Source organism: Hyperolius riggenbachi, chromosome 5 (genome assembly GCF_040937935.1).
Source record: "Hyperolius riggenbachi isolate aHypRig1 chromosome 5, aHypRig1.pri, whole genome shotgun sequence".
NCBI lineage: Eukaryota > Metazoa > Chordata > Amphibia > Anura > Hyperoliidae > Hyperolius > Hyperolius riggenbachi.
Genome location: NC_090650.1, coordinates 305,414,166 through 305,439,182, shown reverse-complemented (window position 1 = coordinate 305,439,182; position 25,017 = coordinate 305,414,166). Strand labels below are relative to the sequence as shown.

General features: G+C 44.8%; 1 protein-coding gene across 1 annotated transcript in view; it reads left to right on the top strand.

The window, feature by feature from the left end:
- The window catches only part of TUBB6 (tubulin beta 6 class V), a 37,904-nt gene that overhangs the window by 8,814 nt on the left and 4,073 nt on the right, over positions 1–25,017 (top strand). The window contains exon 2 of the mRNA XM_068237141.1: positions 10,567–10,675. Coding sequence (XP_068093242.1) covers positions 10,567–10,675 — 109 coding nt within the window. The remainder of the gene's footprint in view (positions 1–10,566; positions 10,676–25,017) is intronic.

Genomic DNA, 25,017 nt, shown 5'->3' with positions numbered 1-25,017 from the left:
CTGGCAGTAGGACTGGGAGTTGAGCTTGACTCCATCCTCAACCCGAAAAAGGCCCCACAAGCTCATCTTTGATGATACCAGCCCAAACCAGTACTCCACCTCCACCTTGCTGGCGTCGGACTGGAGCTCTCTGCCCTTTACCAATCCAGCCACAGGCCCATCCATCTGGCCCATCAAGACTCACTCTCATTTCATCAGTCCATAAAACCTTAGAAAAATCAGTCTTGAGATATTTCTTGGCCCAGTCTTGACATTTCAGCTTGTGTGTCTTGTTCAGTGGTGGTCATCTTTCAGCCTTTCTTACCTTGGCCATGTCTCTGAGTATTGCACACCTTGTGCTTTTGGACACTCCAGAGATGTTGCAGCTCTGAAATATGGCCAAACTGGTGGCAAGTGGAATCTTGTCAGCTGCACGCTTGACTTTTCTCAGTTCATGGGCAGTTATTTTGCGCCTTGGTTTTTCCACACGCTTCTTGCGACCCTGTTGACTATTTTGAATGAAACGCTTGATTGTTCGATGATCACGATTCAGAAGCTTTGCAGTTTTAAGAGTGCTGCATCCCTTTGCAAGATATCTCACTATTTTTGACTTTTCTGAGCCTGTCAAGTCCTTCTTTTGACCCATTTTGCCAAAGGAAAGGAAGTTGCCTAATAATTATGCACACCTGATATAGGGTGTTTTCATTAGACCACACCCCTTCTCATTACAGAAATGCACATCACCTAATATGCTTAATTGGTAGTAAGCTTTCGAGCCTATACAGCTTGGAGTAAGACAACATGCATAAAGAGGATGATGTGGTCAAAATACTAATTTGCCTAATAATTCTGCACTCCCTGTAAAGGCCCATACCCACTAAGTGATTTACCCAAACAATTTTACGTCAGATAGATCGAGAATGATTGTTCGCCGTCAGAGGTCCCCAATCGATCTGGCCATGATCTGCTTTTGGGTACTTTAGCTTTACTCTTTCAAAAAGCACTCCCTGGAAGAACATATACAAAGATGTCGCTATCCAGCCTTATCACCTGCACACAACCTCGGCAATTGGACTGTACCATTACTATCCACGGAGGGATTTTATACTGTATGCTTCACTGTATGTTTGCACGTCTAACATGCGGTGTAACTTTTTCAGTATGGTGGTGTTGCCATAGTATTGCAATGTAACGTGCACAGTGAAGGATCCTCAGTGGAGCTTTTTTTTTCTCCACTTTCGGTACTCGTTTTCACCATCTTTTTAAAACAATATCCAGACAGCTTGGGGTGACCCAAAACTACTAGGAAAGTATAAGGGACTAAAAGAGACCGAAAAAAAACCCTACTAAAAGCCAGCGCTCCGTGTAGTTTCCCTTCCTAAAACTGCAAAATCCATTTTTTTTAGCACACTTCACCATCCAAAAACATCTGTTCTCCATAAATCTGGTTGAGAAAAAAATGAAGAGCAAATTTTGTGGAGAAAAAGGAGAGACGTTAAGATTCTAATCTCAGAATTACTTGCATCTTATTGCACATTTGTAGTTCTGATCCAATTCAAAACTAAAGTAAAACTGTGGGCTTTTAAGTAAAGAGGAACACAGTGTTAAAACCTGGTGAAATAGAAAGTGAAAGCAGAGCTCTAGAGCTTCTCAGTTGGTCAGGAAGACACAGTAAGAACCCACTAGCATTTGCAAATCACAAAGCGCTGTAGTGCACTTGCCCCCATTGGGTTCCACTTTCATCAGGAAGCGCACTGGAAGTGCTGCTAGTGGGTTCCCAGCTTTATGAACATGTGGGGAGAGATAAGCAGGTGGAAAGAGAGGGTAAGGTACAAGAAAAGTGTGGTTTTGTACATTGCCTTAGTAATCAGTATCTTGAACCACTGGTAATTTTTGCACACTGTTTATACTGAACATAATACCTGGCTATGTATTTTCCTTCATCATATGCTCATTGACTCAGGACATGTACTTTTTAAAATTAATTATGTAAAAACTGTTGTAATGTATTCAGGTCTAAAGGGAAAATAAACGTACGAGATAATGTGTGTGTAGTATGGATAATAAATAGAATTTTGGTAGCAAATAAGAGTCTCATATTTTTATTTCCAGTTGTATAGCTTTATTTGTAACATGGCGTCAGACTTAACCTATTAGCAGCTTCAAAGGTACTATCTGGTTTGAGATGATGCACTGCTTTTGACCTCAGCTGGCAGAACTCTTTATACTGTAAATTCTTGGAATTCTTCGATGTCTCTCTGAAAGCAAAGGCTATAGAAACTGAAAGCAGAAGTATTCTGTTATTGTCTTACACTGCCCCTAGTGACAAGCGTTCATAAATACACATTACAGCAGTACTAATTAGTAGCAAGGAAATGCAACAAATAGGAAATTAAAAAATGTGCTAAAATAAATTGGCCTGGAGTACTTGCAAGCCTCTAAATAAATTGGATGCTAAAGGGTTAAAGGATAACTGAAGGGAGAGGAATATAGAGGCTGCCATATTTATTTCATTTTATACAATACCCTGCTGGTCTATTTAGCTATTGTAGCATCTCAATAACACCAGAAACAAGCATGCAGCTATACTTCTCAGATATGACAATAATCTCAGAAACACCTAATCTTCATGCTTGTTCAGGGGCTATGGCTAAAAGTATTAGCGGCAGAGGATCAGCAGGATAGCCAGGCAACTGGTATTGCTTACGGGGAAATAAATATTGCAGCCTCCATATCCCTCTTGCTCAGGGGCGTTTCTAGCCATTTTGTCACTCCAGGCAAGAAAACTTTTGGCGCCCCTGTCCCCCGTCCCGTCCCCCCCACACACACACACACACACGTAGTGTCAACCCTTATTCCACAACACAATAACACACTGGTTGGATTGCTGGCTGTGGGTCTGTGACAAGCAAACTGCACACCCTCAGCCAGTCGTCCGTCCTCCATTCAGTACAGCAGCACCACCTCCACCTTTCTGCTGTGCAACTAGTAGAGATCAGCACACACTGCAGTACAGGTACAGAGTCACAGCTTATACTGTAGGTACTGGAGGTAGAAGAGATCAGCACACGCTGCAGCTAGTTTACTATCAGCGCAGGCAAAGAGTAACAGCTTATACTGGAGGAAGCAGAGATCAGCACATGCTGCAGCTAGTTTACTATCAGTACAGGTACAGAGTAACAGCTTATACTGCACATACTGGAGGCAGCAGAGATCAGCACACACCGCATCTAGTTTACTATCAGTACAGGCACAGAGTAACAGCTTATACTGTACATACTGAGGGTAGCAGAGATCAGCACACACTGCAGCTAGTTTACTATCAGTACAGGCACAGAGTAACAGCTTATACTGTACATACTGGAGATAACAGAGATCAGTACACACTGCAGCTAGTTTACTATCAGTGCAGGCACAGAGTAACAGATTATACTGTACATATTGGAGGTAGCAGAGATCAGCACACACTGCACCTAGTGTACTATCAGTACAGGCACAGAGTAATGCTGGGTACACATAATGCGATTTCCTGCTCAATCGGCAGGATCGATCGATTATTTCTGACATGTTCGATTGGGTTTCGATCGATACAGCCGTCGATTTTGCATACTTAACATGAGTAAATCGATGGCTGCATCGATCAGGACCTGATTGAAGATGTCAGAAATAATTGATCGACCAGTCGATCGAGTGGGAAATCGCATCATGTGTACCCAGCATAACAACTTATACTGCACATACTAAAGGCAGCAGAGATCAGGACACACTGCAGCTAGTAAAAGATGCCTCAAAGGAATACCACTGCTCCCTGTCTGATTGTACAGCGCTCAGCCACTTTCCCAGCTGTGCACTTAAAAACTAACTGTCTTCTAGCAGTCTGCAGTCCCTGAAAAAAAGAACATGTTCAAGAATTCCTAATTGTCAGCCTGAATATGAGCAGTGGGCTTTAAAGATAGGTTGCTACTGGTAATTCCTTGTTGTAAGCAGGTTGGGAACTGGAGGAGTTGAAATGTCAGTTATCACAAACCAGAGGTGGGATGTCTCTGGTGGGCAGGTGACTTGCAGGGGTCAGGCAGAGGTGGATATCTGAAACCCTGGAATACAAAGGGAATCCCAGGGGTGGGGAAGAGTGGGAGAGAATAACTTTCCAAAAAAGCTCAGCTCTGAGGATCTCTGATCCATTCCACCATCAGAATGTAACCAATTGCCATTTCCTGCTAAATTCCTCTCTCCTCTGACCACAAAGCATGCTTTAGATAATCACGTTAATCTGTCTCACACAGCCTCAGCCAATACCCACCAGGGAGCCCCCTGCTTGTTTTTTTTTGGGGGGGGGGGGGGGCAGTAAAGTATTCTAGCCTCCACCTGTGGATCGTTGCTGACTTATTTTCCTCCCCTTCTATTATACAAATGTTGAGGACAGCCAGCTAGAGCTCACAGTATAGGCTGGCTTAAAAAAAAGAAGAAGCACAAAACAGACACCTAAGGGGACAATATAGGCTTCCTCGGACTAGGCCTGGCTGCTGTCACCCCTGCTGCTTGGATTACTGTGAGATGATGATTCCAGGCTCCCACAAGGACACCAACAACCTAACTCTGATTCCCCCAGGCCCCGCGCAAACACAGGCTACTGTCCTAACTGCTCCTTCTCCCATTGATTAATGAACAGGAGAAACAGGACTGTCTTGCTTACCCCTTGTCCAGACTCCTGGCGGGCATCGGCTGGCCAGCTGGGGATCGTCATCTCTGCAGGTTTGCTTGACACTGACGATTCCCTGCGTGGTGTTAGCAGAGGGGGCAGCAGGCAGGGGGGCAGCGCTCTTCTCCCTTTCTGCCTCTGACCTGCCGCCATCCTCCTCATGTGCAACAGGGTGGGTGGGCTTAGGGCTCAGGCAGACTCCAGGCTCAGGCTGTCTCTGTAGTGCAGCCAGCAGTGGCGCCCAAAATCAAAATGCCTGGTCACACTCACACACGCTGCCTGCGTGCACGTGTGACAGGCGGGGGCGGAGTTAGAGGCGGCACCGCACGTAGTAAACAAACTACTCGTGCGGCTGCTCGCTCTGAGGAGGGGGCGGTCCGGTAGGCGGCACAGCTGCCTATCAGAGGCGCAGCAGCTGCTGCAGCAGCATGATTAAAAGAATAAAAAAAAAACACGACTGGCCCCCCTGCGTTGCGCTCTATCTCCCATGGCGCTCTAGGCAAATATTTAGAGTTGCCTGATGGCTGAGACGGCCCTGCTCTTGCTTCTGGTGTCCTTTAAGCTGTAAAATAAAACAGAGCTAATGACCCTTTTAACTTTCCTGCAGTAAAAATGTAATGTTATCTCAAGCTGTCTCTCAGGGCTCGTTTCCACTATCGCGAATCTGCATGCGTCCAACGCATGCAGATTCGCACATGTAATACAAGTGGATGGGCCTGTTTCCACTGTAGCGTTGTTGAGGTGCGTTTTTTTCAGCGTGAAAAAAACGCACAAAAGAGCCAACGATTTCGCCTGCGTCGGGAATCCGTGCGAATCGCCGCTAATGTATTTAATAGTAAAAACGCATGCGTTTGTTACATGCGTTTTTACCCGCGATTTCGCGTGCGATTTCGCACCTTTTTCAATTTTATTTAGCCCTGGCAGTGTCATGGTTAATTTCGCATGGCACCCTGCCATGCGAAATCGCAGGCGAAATCGCGGGTAAAAACGCATGTGGAAACGCATCCGCATGCGTTTTTACAAGCGTCGGAATGCGGCCGAAATCGCGTCGCAACAGTGGAAACAAGCCCTCACTGTTTCTTGGCTATTTAAGCTCTTCAGAAAGCAGGACTGAGTTCCACCAAGTGACATTTGCATAGATAACAACTCGAGTTTATTTTAACTCTTTCTGTACTGGAAACCATGAGAATTCTTTCTTTTCATTTTTTTTGCTTATACTCTATTATCCATAGTACACATAAAATTCACTATCTCATAAGTTTATTTTCACTTCTGAATTGCTTTCATTAGGTTAAGAATCAGGGTGACTTTTACTATGTTACCTCTTCTCAAAAAGCTGCCATGAAATATGATTGCATGTATACTGGACTTGCTCCATCTAGGAATTGGACTCGGTACAGATAACAAAAATTGACAGATCATGTTAATAGGAGCTAGTGGTAATAAGCTGAATTCAAGAGCAGCTATTTATATGGGGTTTGAATCTGCTCTCCTTGTTTGTGTGGATTTCCAGTGGGAGCTGCAATTTCCTCTTGTAGTTAGGGCTCATTTCCACAGTTGAACTCTGTGCTCAGCTAGCAGTTACTAGGCAGCAGTGAGCAGTTACTAGGCAGCAGTGAGCAGTTACCAGGCAGCAGCAAGCAGTTGTGAGAGTTTGAGAGGCTTTTCACTGCCTAACTACTGCTCGTGGAAACGAGACCTTAGGCCCCGTATACACTTAATCAGTTAGTATGCATTTTTTTTTCTTCTCCATAGCAGTGCATTGTGAAAAAGATTTCAGTTAAAACATGTTAAGTATGAAAGGTGCCATAGGAAACCATGGGCATTACTTTGAAAATCAGTTGTCCTTTCAGTTATAACTGAGAGCAACTGATTAAGTGTAAATGGGGCCTTAGGGTAAGGCCTCTTTTCCACTGACTGTTAATAGGCAGTGAAATGCCTCTCAAACTCACAACTGCTTGCCTGGTAACTGCTGCTGCCTGGTAACTGCTTGTTGCTGCCTGGTAACCAGGGCTGTGGAGTTGGAGTCGGAGTCTGGGCAATTTTGGGCACCTGGGGTCGGAGTCGGAGTCGTGGTTTCATAAACTGAGGAGTTGGATTCGGAAGATTTTTGTACCGACTCCACAGCCCTGCTGGTAACTGCTTACTGAGCACACAGCTCAACAGTCTGTGGAAAAGAGGCCTTACATGGGCAGCTGAAACTGCAAGTTGTGAGGTGGGGCAGGGATGGGCATTGCTATTGTGACTGGTAAGTAGCTATGTAGCCCCAAATGTAGTAGTATAATCTCGTTATAATAAACTCTGGTATGGTAAAAATTCGGATATAGTAAAATACCACTCCAGGTCCCAGCCAATCTCCATTAGAAGTCTATGGGAGCAACGCCTGATATTGTAAACCCGGATATAATAAAACTTCTGTTATAGTAAACAGGTTTTTCGGCCCTTACGTAATGCTGACTCTGGATATAGTAAAAAGTGGGCGGTGCTTGTGTCATATGTCAGTGTGAGATCCATGGTTGGCTGCTCTCTTCAGGCTGGTGCTGCAAAGCACATGCTGCAAGTCCCTCCTGCGGATGTATCAGGGCCGCACACGGGAAGCAAGTGGCTGCCTCTACTAAGTGACAACTGCAATTTTTAGGTATCCCTGAATACTGTACCAGCAATATGTCTAACCTGCCTTTGCAGCCCTAAGGTATACTTAACCTTGTAGTCCACCAAATGTGCAAGTGCTTGTACTACACCTTGGATGGGAGGACAGAGTTGCTTTTTTGCAGCATATAATAAACTTCTGATATAGTAAACCACTTTTCCCGGGCCCTTGGAGTTTACTATGAGATTATACTGAATAATGTGTGTTCCGACTCAACTTTCTTCTAGCCAGCATTGAAATGGTCCTCGTCACAGTAAGGCCTCTTTTCCATGAACTGTTTCTAGGCAGTGAAATGCCTCTCAAACTCTCACAACTGCTCACTGCTGCCTGGTAACTGCTTGTCGCTGCCTGGTAACTGCTCACTGCTGCCTAGCAACTGCTTGCTGAGCACACAGCTCAACAGTTCGTGGAAAAGAGGCCTTACTCAGATCCTTTAAAGCGGACCTTAAGATGTTTAAAAAGAAAAAAAGTTTTACTTACCTGGGGCTTCTGCCAGCCCCCTGCAGCCGACCTGTGCTCGTGAAGTTATCAGATGATTCTCCGTTCCCCTGCCGTGGCTCACTTTCTCTTCTGCCAGTCCATGGCCACTGCGCCTGTGTGTGGCCCTGGCCATGCAATTCCATGCTCCCGTCACTTGGAGTGTACTGTGCAGGTGCAGTAGAGATTTTCTCGATGCTCCTGGCCATGGGAGCGCGAACGAGGACACAGTGGACCTCGACTTCTGAAAGTCAGCTGTGGCAGGGAAACAGAGGATTGTTTGAAAACGGTGTGGGCGCAGGATGGCTGCAGGAGGCTGGCAGAAGCCCCAGGTAAGTGAAACGGTTTTTCTTTTAACATCTTCAGGTCCGCTAACCTTCCCATTATTTTTGCTTCCAACACATCACCTTTAGGTTTCTTTTCCACAAGCAGTTGATAGGCAGTGAAAAACCTCTCAAACTCTCACAACTGCTTGCTGCTGCTTGCTGCTGCTTGGCAACTGCTTGCGGCTGCTGCTTGGCAACTGCTTGCGGCTGCTGCTTGGCAACTGCTTGCGGCTGCTGCTTGGCAACTGCTTGCGGCTGCTGCTTGGCAACTGCTTGCGGCTGCTGCTTGGCAACTGCTTGCTGCTGCTGCTTGGCAACTGCTTGCTGCTGCTGCTTGGCAACTGCTTGCTGCTGCTGCTTGGCAACTGCTTGCTGCTGCTGCTTGGCAACTGCTTGCTGCTGCTGCTTGGCAACTGCTTGCTGCTGCTGCTTGGCAACTGCTCGCTGCTGCTTGGCAACTGCTCGCTGCTGCCTGGCAACTGCTTACTGAGCACACAGTTCAGCTGCCCATGGAAATTTCCATGGACAGTTGATGGGCATTGAAATGCCTCTCAAACTCTCACAACTGCTTACTGCTGCCTGGCAACTGCTCACTGTTGCCTGGCAACTGCTTGCTGAGAACACTGTTCAACTGTGGAAAAGAGGCCTCCGGCCTCTTTTCCATGGGCAGTTTTTAGGCAGTGAAATGCTCTCTGCTGCCTGGCAACTGTTTGCTGCTGTCTGGTAACTGCCCATGGAAAAGAGGCCTCAGGAACTGATAATTCACCTGTTTCCTAATATTCCATCCATTGACAGCTGACATCATAAGAAGCTAATCAGCATTACTCACTTCCGCTGATAGGCCACATACACACATCAGACCATAGTCTTTTGAAAATGAAAGATCACAGACCAATCTTACCACCCTTCATGTAGTATGAGAGCCATACTCTACACAGTCTTTTCTATGGAGCTGAACTCCACATCAGAAAAAAATCTTTGCAAGATGCTTCACACACAGATGCTGTACAGACACAAAAGACCAGTATCTGCAAAAGATCTGTTCCTGCCAAAAATCCATTCCTGCAAATTGCAATGATAGTCTATTAGATCTGCAGATCATCATACACACATTATTTAACTGACATTCATCTGCAGATCAGATCCACCAGGATGGATTTTCAGATCTGCGGATGATTGCTTGATCTGCAGATGAATGTCAGTTAAATCATGTGTGTATGATGATCTGCAGATCTCATAGACTATCATTGCAATTTGCAGGAATGGATTTTTGGCAGGAACAGATCTTTTGCAGCTACAGATCTTTTGTGTCTGTACAGCATCTTTGTTTGCAGCATCTTGCAAAGATTTTTTTCTGATGGGGAGTTCAGCTCCATAGAAAAGACTGTGAAGGTATGGCTCTCATACTACATGGAAGGGGGTAAGATTGGTCTGTGATCTTTCATTTTCCAAAGACTATAGTCTGATGTGTGTATGAGCCTTAAGGCTGGATTCACACTTGTCTATCAGTTTTCTGCATGAGTTGTCTGACAGTGCTGCATTGCTGTCAGTTGTTTTTCTGCAAGTGAAAAACACATTCAAGTGTGAACTAGTCCATTAATTAAGGCCTCTTTTCCACGAACTGTTGAGCTGCGTGCTCATCAAGCAGTGATTAGGCAGCAGTGAGCAGATACCAGGCAGCAGTGAGCAGTTGTGAGAATCTGACAGGCATTTCACTGCATATCAACAGTCCGTGGAAGGGAGGCCTAACATTGGTTCTCTTACTTCACCTGTGAATCCAGCCTTAACCCTCTGGGCGATACAATTACATCGCCCAGGAGGGGGCGCAGCACTTTTTTTTATAATTTTTTTTTCTTTAAATCATGCAGCTAGCCTAGCGCTAGCTACATGATAGCCGCTGTGCGGCGGCATCCCCCCACCCGCGCAAGCAGGAGATTCCGTTCAGAACGGGATCTCCTGCTTGGCTTCCCCCGTCGCCATGGCGACGCTCGCGATGACGTCATCGACGTCAGAGGGAGTCCCGATCCACTCCTCAGCGCTGCCTGGCACTGATTGGCCAGGCTGCGCAAGGGGTCTGGGGGGGGGGGGATTGCACGGCGGGTAGCAGCTGATCGGCGCGCGAGCGGAAGTTACGCGCAGCTAGCAAAGTGCTAGCTGCGTGTAACAAAAAAAAAATTATGCAAATCGGCCCACCAGGGCTTGAGAAATCCTCCTGCGCGACATACCCCGAGCTCAGCTCGGGATTATCGCCCAGGAGGTTAATGTGGAGACCTACTAGGATGTTACTCAGGGTGGTTATTTCTGGTAATTGCAGAGTGTAGTTACTTTATAAGAGGTTTCTTACTTTTGATCAGTTGTGTGAGGTTATGTAAATGTAGAAGATAAGTTGTCTTTTCCTCTTCTAACCTGGTTTCTTCTGTATCTTGTCTTCCAAGTTTTGGGAAGTGATCAGTGATGAGCATGGCATTGATCCAGCAGGAAGCTACGTCGGTGATTCAGCTCTGCAGCTTGAGAGGATCAACGTGTACTACAATGAATCATCCTGTGAGTGCCTGACATGCAGCGCCAGGAAACTTTATGATGTGGGTTGGGTACATGGGATGGGAGGGGCTTCACTATTGTATCTCTGTCCCAACATGAGCATACAGCTATGAAGCGAACACATTACAGGATAGTAACTCCACCAAAAATTCATATGTTGGAGTCTCAGTGTGCTGCCAGTGGATTAACCTGTTCAGGACCATAGGTTTAACCCCCCCCCCCCCTAGTGACTAGGCAATATTTTACAACTTCACTCAATTCAGCTTTAATAGCTTGCTGCAGAGCGATACAACTTAGCACATAGATAGACCCCCCCCTTTTCTGCCCACCAACAGAGTTGTCTGTTGGTGGGCTCTGATCGTTGGTGTAGGGTTTTGTTTTTAATTAATTTCTATTATTTTTTTACATAAAATCATGCATTTTTTTAATTTATTTTCCCCTCCCTTTTCCCTCCTTCCCCTCGACAGCCAATCAGCTGGATCGTCTCTCATAGGCATCAGCCTATGAGAACGATCTTTTGATTTCACCCTCCAGGGGACAGCCGAGTGACAATGGAAATAGACTGCAGTTTCACCGCTTAGCAGTCCGATAGCGGCGACCGCCGCTAGCACAAGCAGGGATGTGCGCGCATCGGTGCACGCGATCCCCTGCAAAACTGCCCCAGGACTTAGGCCTCGTTCACATCAGAGACATTTCTGTGCGCTTTTCACAGTGCACTGCCCTGTGTGTTCAGCAAGGCATTTATTTTCCCATGTAATTAAATGTAGCTGGTTCACATCTATGCTCTGCGCTAAGCAGCGTTACAAAAACGTAGGGTTGCATGCATTTCTGTGCGATAAGCGCACATCAATGCAAGTGAATGGGTGCGCTTTTTTAGCGCATAGAAGCGCATACATGCGCATGCGTTTTTACCCCTAATTGGAAAAAAAATACATTTACATATAAAAACAAAGCTTTATTGACAACTGCTACTGCTACAATAAGAAAAACGTACTTTAAAGAAGCGCAACGCACAGAAACGCGCACTAAAGCACTTACAAGCGCATGCATTTTTTACCATCCACTTTCACGCGTTTCTCAGCGCAGCAGATGTAAACGAGGCCTTAACGCCTTTTGGCATTACGCGGTCCTGGGGCTGCCACCTTCCCAACACCTATCGGCGTTAGGCGGTCAGGAAGAGGTCAAAGGACAACTGAAGTGAAAGGGATATGGAGGCTGTCGTAATTATTTCCTTTTAAATAATTCCAGTTGCCTGGCAGCCCTGCTGATCTATTTGGCTGCAGTAGTGTCTGAATAACACCAGAAACAAGCATGCAGCTATTCTTGTTAGATCTGTCTATGTCAGAAACACCTGATCTGCTGCATGCTTGTTCAGGGTCTATGGCTATTAAAGGCAGAGGATCAGCAGGATATCCAGGCAACTGGTATTGCTTAACCATTTACCGCCATCCTAACGTATTAAAACGTCATGCTTACCGCTATTAACAGCAACATGACGTTTTAATACGTCGCGCATTCCCGCCGCTGCTACCGCCGTGTGTCCGCCGCTACCGCCGCCATTACCGTCGGGATCCCGTGCTGGGTGATTGGGGAAGAGGACCGAACAGTCCTCTACCCAATCGCAGTGCCTGGAGTGAATGGACGTGACCGCGAACAGCGGCTACGTCCATTCACATAAACAGGAAATGTAACAGTTTAATAAAGTGTAAAAAAAAAAAAAAAAAAAAATGAACACGGCCTATGAGTGTTCACTAGCGCCATCTTGTGGCCAAAAAGTATATTACACCTACAAAATACATACATTTTCAAGTATATACACATCATTAATAAAATTACACTTCCAACCCTCCCCCCCCCAAAAAAAAACACTTGTAAAAAAAAAATCAGCTTAAAAAAAATAAATAAATAGTTGCCTTAGGGACTCAGCTTTTTTTATTCTATATTTTATGGGGGAAAATTAATTTTAATTTATTACATAGGGGCTTGTAATTATGGCCAGAACAAACAGAAAAATAACCACTTATATTTCAAAATAATATACTGTCGCCATACATTGTGGTAGGGACATAATCTAAACGGTTTAATTATCGGGACCACTGGGAAAATAAAACGTGTTTGTTTTATCCACAGGAGAATGTTTAATTTTAAAACTATAAAGGCTGAACACTGAGAAATAATGATTTTTTTTCTTTTTTTTCTGTTTTTCTCATTAAAATGCATTTAGAATAAAAAAATTCTTAGCAAAATGTACTATCCACAGAAAGCCTAATTGGTGGCGAAAAAAACGAGGTATAGATCATTTTCTTGTGATAAGTAGTAATAAAGTTATTAGGGAATAAAAGGGAGGAGCGCTGACAACTGAAAATTGCTCTGGTCCGTTAGGATAAAAACCCTTGGGGGTGAACTGGTTAAAAGGAAATAAATATGGCGGCTTCCATATCCCTCTCGCTTCAGTTGTCCTTTAAGGATTCACATGTGGGTAATGGTTCTCTTTTGTCCAGCTTCATCTGTTTTTTAATTTACAAAATCTGTAATTATCACTAAAATACACTATTAGATGTAGCTTCCCTTCTGCTGTACATACTTTATACAGTATACAGAAAGAAAGAGAATCTTACTGCAACCAAGCTGCAGAGAGTTATCGCTTTCACTAGCCGCACCATTATCGGAGAGATGATGGGTCATGTCTAGATTACCTCATGGAGAAGCATGTGATCAGTTTGGTCAGGTGATGGATATGTAAGTCTCTAATTTACTAGTCATGATTATGTGCTATAGCAGGATGTGATCACAGCAAGTCAGAGGTTTGCAAATCAGCTGGTCAAACAGATCACATACGTCTCCATAAGTTCTCCTAGACAGGACCATCACTACTCTCCTTCCTTAGTTAAAGGGTACCTGAACTGAGGTCTAAAAACGTTTTAATAAATTGAACACACCTAGTTTTCAAAGTAATTGATCAGGTGCCAACATTGTACTTCCCATCTATTTTTCAGTAATCTATTCTCCATCATCTTTCACTAGATTGGTGAATCCACCATCCATACTCCTCATACCCCACTCGCCCACTGCATCAGCAAATTTGAATTTCCTATTGGTCCATTTGTCTGGACTTAAGAGAATTTGTGGCGGCAAATTCAAACAAGCCAGAGGAAGAAAACAAAGTCTGAATTTCCTGCTGTGGCTTATTTGAATTTGCTGCTGAGTATTTCCATTGGTTCTCACAAATGGACCAATCGGAAATCTTGGCTTCAAATATGCCAATGCTGGGAGTAACAGTCTCCATGTAGGGAAAAAACGAGTACAGAGGGTGGAGCAACGTTGTTCAATCAATGCTGGCATCCTTTTTATGAGACTGCAATGGGGCAGACTGCTGGTGCCACATCACATCATCTCTTAAATGACATTTAAGTTGAAAATAACCTGATGAGATATACAATTGTATCTATCTTCCTTCTCCTAAAAAATGACTTTTTTTTAGATATCCCACAGTTTGATTTTATATTTAAATCTAGTTTTTCAGTTTTTTTTATTGTTTCATTGTCTCTGCTCAGTAACACATGCATTGAAATATGCCAGAGCTCAAATCTATGAACTATTGACCCTTTTTATCTGTTTCCTGCTCTCAAAAGCCATTTACTGGCAGGAAAGTGTTTATGGCTCTAATTCCCCTATCAGTGATTGCTATGCTATAGTCCGACTCAGTCCCGACCTGGACAGAAACTGTCACTTGCATACCTCTTATGTTTAACTCTTTCAGGCAGAGAAAGAAAACAAGGATCATAGCATAGTTGTTTGTGTGCTTGGCACTGTACATACACATTTATCTCATCATGTCACCTCGGTTGTCCTTTAAGAATAGCCTAGCTACCTATTAGATTGCAAATGCTATTCATGTATATGGAACTGCAGAGGAGCTTGTTAACACCAGGGGACTGACCCTTGTTAGAAGATATAGTCAAGGCTGTTTCTGGGCATATGCCATCCAGACAATGATCTGGGGCATTTTAGCGTACAGGGCATAATGCTGCACCTTCTCTATGAAAGAAAAATAGTCTGCAATGCACAACTCTGTATATATCAACTTTGTATTGCCCCTGTGCTGTCTTGTAGTTTTCCACCGTGCCCTGTAGTATAATCCTTGGCTAATGCTACTTTACTCATTCTCTGCCCGCCTCTCTCCTGAGAGTCTGCATGTGTATGTAGGGAAAGGATTTGGAGTCGCAAGTTGTTGCACCGCAAGTAGGAAACAGCTCAGAAATGGTCCTGGATATGGAATAGTTTGAAAATTAGAAATAACTACTAGTTCCTTTGTGTATATTAATAAACAACTGATACAAATGGTCAGGTATTTTCACAGTGTTATGCTGTGACTGGATCTTCTTTACAAACTACAGCAAATATGAACAGACACTATATTCATATTTGTGCTGACATGTGCTACTGAGAACTCCAGTGATGATGTTTATACCGGCATCCCATTTTTGAAAAATGCTTTCATACATTTTTCAAACTGCATAACGTTACTCTCGTCAGTATGTATTCTGGCTGTTGTCCTGGGGGCCTGGCCAAAAATCTGCTCTGTGTTCTTGGCTGTGCGCCACACCTCATCTGCTTTATGTGAAGTAGACTACAGTACGTTCTTCACTGTCACAACTAAAATAAACCCAGCTAACGGATTTCAGGCTTCCTTGAAGTGTATGCATATTGCAGTTTGGTGTCTAAATGCCACATATTAGTCTTTGGGGTGGTTTACGAGAGGACACAGTTGTGAAGAACAGTGAGGTTTAAGTGTGATCACATCAAACAATCAATCTGATGTAGGAACTGTTCTGTGGTAGTAAATAACCCACTTTGTGTATGTTTGAATGCAGCACACTCTGATCCTAATCTGCTCACAGTTCATAGACAAGACCAGAGCCAGTTTCTGGAGGCACAGGCGTCTTGACGCTCTGAACTCCTCCCTCCTCCACTGAACTTGCAAACTTACAAATCCCGTCACGTGGGTTTGCCCGAACTGCACTGCAACTGTGCTGTCTGCCACCGTTATCTGGCTGGCATGGCCATCACCTCAACTCCCCTTCCTTTTTTTGCCTGGTGTGCCTGTGCTTACCATACTGGAGACCTGATGATGACACCACCCCGAGACCATAGATAGCAGGATGGACATTTTGGACTGTTCATCGATCTCTCTGTGCTCCCTCAGCAGTGACCAGCCCACTGCAGGTAGCATGCAGAGCTGGATGGCTCCCTCTGTGGTGACCAACCTGCCAAGGGAGCATAGAGTGCAAGATGGGGGGATGGATGAGCAGAAAACAAGCATCCATTCCAACCATATGCAACCCTGCACTGTCCCAATGCCTGGGAGGGTTACTGCCATACTGCTACCAGGGAGTGCATTTTCCATTTCACAGAACTCTTATTCTGTTTGGTCAGTTTGAGGAGACTCTGTTTGCAAAGGCCTGATGAAGTGCTACTTCTATCCGAAAAAAGGACTAGTGTCATTGACTAAATTTGCTGTAAAAAACCTCTCTCAAACCAAAATCCACCTTTGTGCAGTTTTCATATAGCTATCGGCAATGTGTATCTACCAAGCTTTCAAATTTAAGAAAAGGAGTCTATGATTTTTACTAAAGTTTTTCTAGACTTTGTGATCAATAAAGTTTAAATTTTTGGACTGCAGTACATTGTTGTGGTTTCTTAAAGAACTTGAAAGTAGGGTTAGGTCATAGTAAAGTATGGGTAAGGATTATTTTACCAATATTCGAATGGCATCTATCTCTGGGTCTTTTTACATGCGTACTTTCCGTATTTGATTTAGTCCCGGAGTGCTCGGAGGCTTGGTGCTAGACTAGTGACTGTGCTCTCTGCATTCCCATGTAGGTGGCATCACTCGCTGCAGCCTTGTGGGATGATAAACCTGCCATAAATGAGTAGGATTTGTGTTACCTGCCATCAGTCTCTCCAAGACTCTGCAGAACATGAAGGAGATGGTCCTTTTATATTTTATTTGCATAAAAGGTGTCTGCTGCAGACCTACATTATATTTTGTGTACATTACCACCATTCTAGTAAAACAGGACTGCTTACATGTAGCCGGCAGGAACGCTGGTATGATAGAAATGTTTCTTTCAGTACTAAAAATGGAACTGTTTGTGCTTTTACAGACGTGGCCTGTGCAGAGATTTCTGCTGCACCATAAACTCAGTATTTCATCCTCCTGAAGCAGACAGCGGTGTTTAACAAATTAAAAGCCGCCTGCACATCATGACCTCACATGATTTATGTGCACTGGTGACCGAATGGGTCAGATGATCCCCACATACTGCATGTTCCTACTTCAGGAAAGGATGCATCTTGCTGTTCTTGTGATAAGCAGGAATCTGCTGAGGAAATCTGTCGCCTGACAACCACAAAAAACAAGGAGGGGGTTTAAAGATAGTACAGGGGTCACCTATAATTATAAATCTTCTGAATGTTTTCTTTAATTTATTTTTATGTATGAAGTCTATTTATAAATGGGTAGCATCTAGATGGGAAATTCTACTTTTGTTTTAAAATTGTTATGAACTTAGATCTGTGTTGCTCAAGTCCTATGATAAATCTGTGTTACTAAATATTCTTTACATGCATTACAATAGTAGACTGTCCATAAACTGACACTTTGCTGCATCAATAGTTAGCTGCACAAAGCAGAAGTCATTGTTGTTCCTTTTCAAAACCAAAACACTAATCCTGTAATTATCACCCTGAACAGATTTTTATCAGCATACACTGAGTACAAGGGCGCAATATATCCGTTTTACGGCAAACAGTATGCCAACACTACTGCCAGTGCTTGCCCCATAGATAAGTAAAACCGGTCTTAATTGGTAAAATTAGGAATTGCTTAAAAAAAAAATCACTTTGCAGAGATGGGATAGAACAGAAGCATCTGACTGGAAGAATCACCACACTGCCACAAATAGAGCCATTCCAGCCAGATGGCAGCAGTTCTGCAGTGTTCACTATCATTAGGATGTGTGCATATGCTAACAGTTGTCAATGGGAGGACAGCTGCATACTAAAGGAAATTGGTCTGTTATGCTTCTAGTCAGCTGCTTCTGGCCTGCTCCAACTCTCCAGTCCTTTTTTGAAAGTAAATTGGAAGCTAAAATAAAAATAAACCGGATACTTACCTAAGGAGAGGGAAGGCACGGAGTCCTATAGAGCCTTCCCGCTCCTCTCCTGGTTCCCACATTCCAGCGCTGGCTCCCCCAGTAGCACTATCTGATCAATTGGTCAAATACTGCTCTCTGCCGCTGAAGGAGGCTTCAGAGCCCGAGTGCTCCTGAAGATGGGCAGCTGTGTACGGTGCCTGCACTAGCACGCTCACGCATGCAGAGTATGGGGACACCCATCTTTGGGAGCACTTCTGAAGCCTCATGGGGTGTGGAATTCAAAAAAGGGAGATGGCACTTAAACGTGGGGACTGTGAAAGGAACTCTGTAGGACCCAGAGCCATCCCTCTCCTTAGGTAAGTAACTGTGTGCGTGTGTGTGTTTTTTGGTTCCCATTAGCTTTAAAAGCTATCCCAAACCCAGTCATCCAGGTATTATAACATGAAATAAGTAAATATAGTCTAAATGTACAAAAAACTTCCATTGGAAATCATTTTCCACACTTTATTCATTAAAACAAAAACAAGAGCCTGTACTATATAGGCAATGGCTACTATAACATCTCTAGGCTGTAGAATATAAATGCTCCTAGCTTTATTTCATGCTCGTTATATGGCAGCAAGCATTTACAAACCTATATTTGGGTCACATTCTGGGCCACAATGAGGGATACTGAAAGTGCTGTGAAATAGCAGCTGTAGTAGCTGGCACTTGTCTGCTGCCTGAACTTTAAAAATAATAGTGCAGACCACTGTCCAATGATCAATGGCCTTTAGATGGCTAAGTAAACAAGACCCATATTGTGTTTCAACTGTGTATTCAGCTGTCTACAACAGCTACATATGCAAAGTGAAATACTTGCAGAAATTTCCAGTTGGGAATGTCCTGTGATCCAGGCAGCCCTGCCACAGTGCATAGCACATTATGTGGCCTCTCTGCTCCAGGTAAACAAAGTTTGGTCACCAGCCCTCTCTTCCCAAGATCCTCCTGCTTGGATAGTGGTTCAGCATCATGTCACTGTTCTTTTCTCTTAGTACACCTCTGGTGTCATGCTACATACAGATTGATTTCTTGGCTGAAATTATAGATTTTCATCCCAAACAATCACAAATTATCATTACGATGTCTTACAACATCATTTAGCTCTCTTTCAGATGGGTGGACAAGCAGTGGATTTACTGCCTGTCAACTGCTCTCTATATATCTTCTTTAAACTGCACTGGCATTGCACTGGTGGGCATCAGATGGGAGGTTAAACTGCTCAGCAAGCGTACAGTTCAGCTTCCCATCTGAAAGAGGCCTTAGGCCTCTGCCTCTAGTACTTTTAGCCATAGACCTTGAACAAGCATACAGCTCAGATGTTTCTGACTAAAGTCTGTCTAAATTAGCCCTATGCTTGTAGCGGGTGTGTGATCCAGATACTACTGCAGTCTAAAGGCCCATACACACATCAGACCATAGTCTTTGGAAAATGAAAGATCACAGACCAATTTTACCCCCTTCCATGTAGTATGAGAGCCATACCTACACAGTCTATTCTATGGAGCTGAACTCCCCATCAGATAGAAATCTTTGCAAGATGCTGCACACACAGATGCTGTACAGATGCAAAAGATCTGTTCCTGCAAAAGATCCGATCCTGCAAAATGCATTCATAGTCTATGATATCTGCAGATCCTCATACACACCTTGTTTAACAGACATTCATCTTCACTGTCTGTAATCTGCTATGTCCAATGCCGATGTTTACCACAAATAATGCTGGATGCGGCATCCGCCACACTTAGCGAAATAAATCTGATTCTGATCCATCCTGGTGGATCTGATCTGCAGATGAATGTCTGTTAAACAAGGTGTGTATGAGGATCTGCAGATATCATAGACTATGAATGCATTTTGCAGGAACAGAGCTTTTGCAGATACTGATCTTCTGAATGTGTACAGCATCTTGCAAATATTTTTATCTGATGGGGAGTTCAGCTCCATAGAATAGACTGTGTAGGTATGGCTCTCATACTACATGGAAGGGGGTAAAATTGGTCTGTGATCTTTCATTTTTTAACCACTTCCCGACCGCCGTATGTACAATTGGCGGCCGGGAAGTGCACCCCGCAAGGACCGCCGTATTGACAAATGGCGGCGGTCCTTGTAGGGGCATGGGCCGAGCGATCGCGTCATCCGTGACGCGATCCTCCGCCTGGCGCCGCTCACCCGCCGCAACATCCCGCCGGCCATACGGAAGCGCCGGCGGGATGTTAACCCGACGATCGCCGCATACAAAGTGTATAATACACTTTGTAATGTTTACAAAGTGTATTATACAGGCTGCCTCCTGCCCTGGTGGTCCCAGTGTCCGAGGGACCACCAGGGCAGGCTGCAGCCACCCTAGTCTGCACCAAGCACACTGATTTTTTACCCCCCCTGCCCCAGATCGCCCACAGCACCCATCAGACCCCCCCCCCCCTGCCCACCCCCCAGACCCCTGTTTGCACCCAATCACCCCCCTAATCACCCATCAATCACTCCCTGTCACTATCTGTCAACGCTATTTTTTTTTATCCCCCCCCCCCTGCTCCCTGCCCCCTCCTGATCACCCCCCACCTCTCAGATTCTCCCCAGACCCCCCTCCCCAGACCACCCCCCCCCCTGTTTACTGTATGCATCTATCCCCCTGATCACCTGTCAATCACCCGTCAATCACCCCCTGTCACTGCCACCCATCAATCAGCCCCTAACCTGCCCCTTGCGGGCAATCTGATCACCCCCCCCCCACACCAATCGATCGCCCGCAGATCCGACATCAGATCACCTCCCAAATCCATTGTTTACATCTATTCTCTCCTCTAAACACCCACTAATTACCCATCAATCACCCATCAATCACCACCTGTCACTTTTACCTATCAGATCAGACCCTAATCTGCCCCTTGCGGGCACCCAATCACCCGCCCACACGCTCAGATTGCCCTCTGACCCCCCTTATCAATTCACCAGTGCATTAATTACATCTGTTCTTCCCTGTAATAACCCACTGATCACCTGTCAATCACCTGCCAATCACCTATCACCCATCAATCACCCCCTGTCACCCCCTGTCACTGCCACCCATCAATCAGCCCCTAACCTGCCCCTTGCGGGCAATCTGATCACCCACCCACACCATTAGATCGCCCGCAAACCCGCCGTCAGATTACCTCCCAAATGTATCGTTTACATCTGTTATCTTCTCTAAACACCCACTAATTACCCATCAATCACCCCCTATCACCACCTGTCACTGTTACCTATCAGATCAGACCCTAATCTGCCCCTTGCGGGCACCCAATCACCCGCCCACACGCTCAGATTGCCCTCAGACCCCCCCCCCCCCCTTATCAATTCGCCAGTGCATTAATTACATCTGTCCTTCCCTGTAATAACCCACTGATCACCTGTCAATAACCTGCCAATCACCTATCACCCATCAATCACCCCCTGTCACTGCCACCCAACAATCAGCCCCTAACCTGCCCCTTGCGGGCAATCTAATCACCCACCCACACAAATAGATCGCCCGCAGATCCGACATCAGATCACCACCCAAGCGCAGCGTTTACATCTATTCTCTCCTCTAAACACCCACTAATTACCCATCAATCACCCCCTATCACCACCTGTCACTGTTACCCATCAGATCAGACCCTAATCTGCCCCTTGCGGGCACCCAATCACCCGCCTACACGCTCAGATTGCCCTCAGACCCCCCCTTATCAATTCGCCAGTGCAATATTTACATCTGTCCTTCCCTGTAATAACCCACTGATCACCTGTCAATCACCTGCCAATCACCTATCACCCATCAATCACCCCCTGTCACTGCCACCCATCAATCACCCCCTGTCACTGCCACCCATCAATCAGCCCCTAACCTGCCCCTTGCGGGCAAACTGATCACCCACCCACACCAATAGATCGCCCGCAGATCCGACATCAGATCACCACCCAAGCGCAGTGTTTCCATCTATTCTCTACCCTAAACACCCACTAATTACCCATCAATCACCCCCTGTCACTGCTACCTATCAGATTAGACCCCTATCTGCCCCTAGGGCACTCAATCACCCGCCCACACCCTCAGAATGCCCTCAGACCCCAGCCCTGATCACCTCGCCAGTGCATTGCTTGCATCTATTCCCCCCTCTAATCACACCTTGAGACACCCATCAATCACCTCCTGTCACCCCCTAGCACACCTACCCATCAGATCAGGCCCCAATTTGCCCGGTGTGGGCTCCTGATCACTCGGCCAAACCCTCAGATCCCCCTCAGACCCCCTTCCGATCACCTCCCCAGTGCATTGATTGCATCTATTTTCCCCTCTAACCACCCCCTGAGACACCCATCAATCACCTCCTGTCACCCCCCTAGCACTCCTATCCATCAGATCAGGCCCAATACAACCTGTCATCTAAAAGGCCACCCTGCTTATGACCGGTTCCACAAAATTCGCCCCCTCATAGACCACCTGTCATCAAAATTTGCAGATGCTTATACCCCTGAACAGTCATTTTGAGACATTTGGTTTCCAGACTACTCACGGTTTTGGGCCTGTAAAATGCCAGGGCAGTATAGGAACCCCACAAGTGACCCCATTTTAGAAAAAAAGACACCCCAAGGTATTTTGTTAGGTGTATGACGAGTTCATAGAAGATTTTATTTTTTGTCAAAAGTTAGCGGAAATTAATTTTTATTGGTTTTTTTTCACAAAGTGTCATTTTTCACTAACTTGTGACAAAAAATAAAATCTTCTATGAACTCGCCATACACCTAACAGAATACCTTGGGGTGTCTTCTTTCTAAAATGGGGTCACTTGTGGGGTTCCTATACTGCCCTGGCATTTTAGGGCCCCTAAACCGCGAGGAGTAGTCTAGAAAACAAATGCTTCAAAATGATCTGTGAATAGGACGTTGGGCCCCTTAGCGCACCTAGGCTGCAAAAAAGTGTCACACATGTGGTACCGCCGTACTCAGGAAAAGTAGTATAATGTGTTTTGGGGTGTATTTTTACACATACCCATGCTGGGTGGGAGAAATTTCTATGTAAATGGACAATTGTGTATAAAAAAATCAAACAATTGTCATTTACAGAGATATTTCTCCCACTTAGCATGGGTATGTGTAAAAATACACCCCAAAATGCATTATACTACTTCTCCTGAGTACGGCGGTACCACATGTGTGGCACTTTTTTACACCCTAAGTACGCTAAGGGGCCCAAAGTCCTATGAGTACCTTTAGGATTTCACAGGTCATTTTGCGACATTTGGTTCCAAGACTACTCCTCACGGTTTAGGGCCCCTAAAATGCCAGGGCAGTATAGGAACCCCACAAATGACCCCATTCTAGAAAGAAGACACCCAAAGGTATTCCGTACGGAGTATGGTGAGTTCATAGAAGATTTTATTTTTTGTCACAAGTTAGCGGAAAATGACACTTTGTGAAAAAAAACTATTAAAATCGATGTCCGCTAACTTGTGACAAAAAAATAAAAACTTCTATGAACTCACCATACTCCTAACGGAATACCTTGGGGTGTCTTCTTTCTAAAATGGGGTCATTAGTGGGGTTCCTATACTGCCCTGGCATTTTAGGGGCCCTAAACCGCGAGGAGTAGTCTTAAAACAAAAATGACCTGTGAAATCCTAAAGTTACTCATTGGACTTTGGGCCCCTTAGTGCAGTTAGGGTGCAAAAAAGTGCCACACATGTGGTATCGCCGTACTCGGGAGAAGTAGTATAATGTGTTTTGGGGTGTATTTTTACACATACCCATGCTGGGTGGGAGAAATACCTCTGTAAATGACAATCTTTTGATTTTTTTACACACAATTGTCCATTTACAGAGGTATTTCTCCCACCCAGCATGGGTATGTGTAAAAATACACCCCAAAACACATTGTACTACTTCTCCCGAGTATGGCGATACCACATGTGTGACACTTTTTTGCACCCTAACTGCGCTAAAGGGCCCAAAGTCCAATGAGTACCTTTAGGATTTCACAGGTAATTTTGAGAAATTTCGTTTCAAGACTACTCCTCACGGTTTAGGGCCCCTAAAATGCCAGGGCAGTATAGGAACCCCACAAATGACCCCATTTTAGAAAGAAGACACCCCAAGGTATTCCGTTAGTAGTATGGCGAGTTCATAGAAGATTTTATTTTTTGTCACAAGTTAGCGGAAATTGATTTTAATTGTGTTTTTTCACAAAGTGTCTTTTTCCGCTAACTTGTGACAAAAAATAAAATCTTCTATGAACTCACCATACTCCTAACGGAATACCTTGGGGTGTCTTCTTTCTAAAATGGGGTCATTTGTGGGGTTCCTATACTGCCCTGGCATTTTAGGGGCCCTAAACCGTGAGGAGTAGTCTTGAAACGAAATTTCTCAAAATGACCTGTGAAATCCTAAAGGTACTCATTGGACTTTGGGCCCTTTAGCGCAGTTAGGGTGCAAAAAAGTGCCACACATGTGGTATCGCCGTACTCAGGAGAAGTAGTATAATGTGTTTTGTGGTGTATTTTTACACATACCCATGCTGAGTGGGAGAAAGATCTCTGTAAATGGACAATTGTGTGTTATAAAAATTAACAAATTGTCATTTACAGAGATATTTCTCCCACCCAGCATGGGTATGTGTAAAAATACACCCCAAAACACATTATACTACTTCTCCTGAGTACGGCAATACCACATGTGTGGCACTTTTTTGCAGCCTAACTGCGCTAAGGGGTCCAAAGTCCAATGAGCACCTTTAGGCTTTACAGGGGTGCTTACAATTTAGCACCCACCAAAATGTCAGGACAGTAAACACACCCCACAAATGACCCCATTTTGGAAAGTAGACCCTTCAAGGTATTCAGAGAGGTGCATGGTGAGTCCGTGGCAGATTTCATTTTTTTTTGTCGCAAGTTAGAAGAAATGGAAACTTTTTTTTTTTTTTCTCACAAAGTGTCATTTTCCGCTTACTTGTGACAAAAAATAATATCTTCTATGAACTCACTATGCCTCTCAGTGAATACTTTGGGATGTCTTCTTTCCAAAATGGGGTCATTTGCAAGGTATTTATACTATCCTGGAATTCTAGCCCCTCATGAAACATGACAGGGGGTCAGAAAAGTCAGAGATGCTTGAAAATGGGAAAATTCA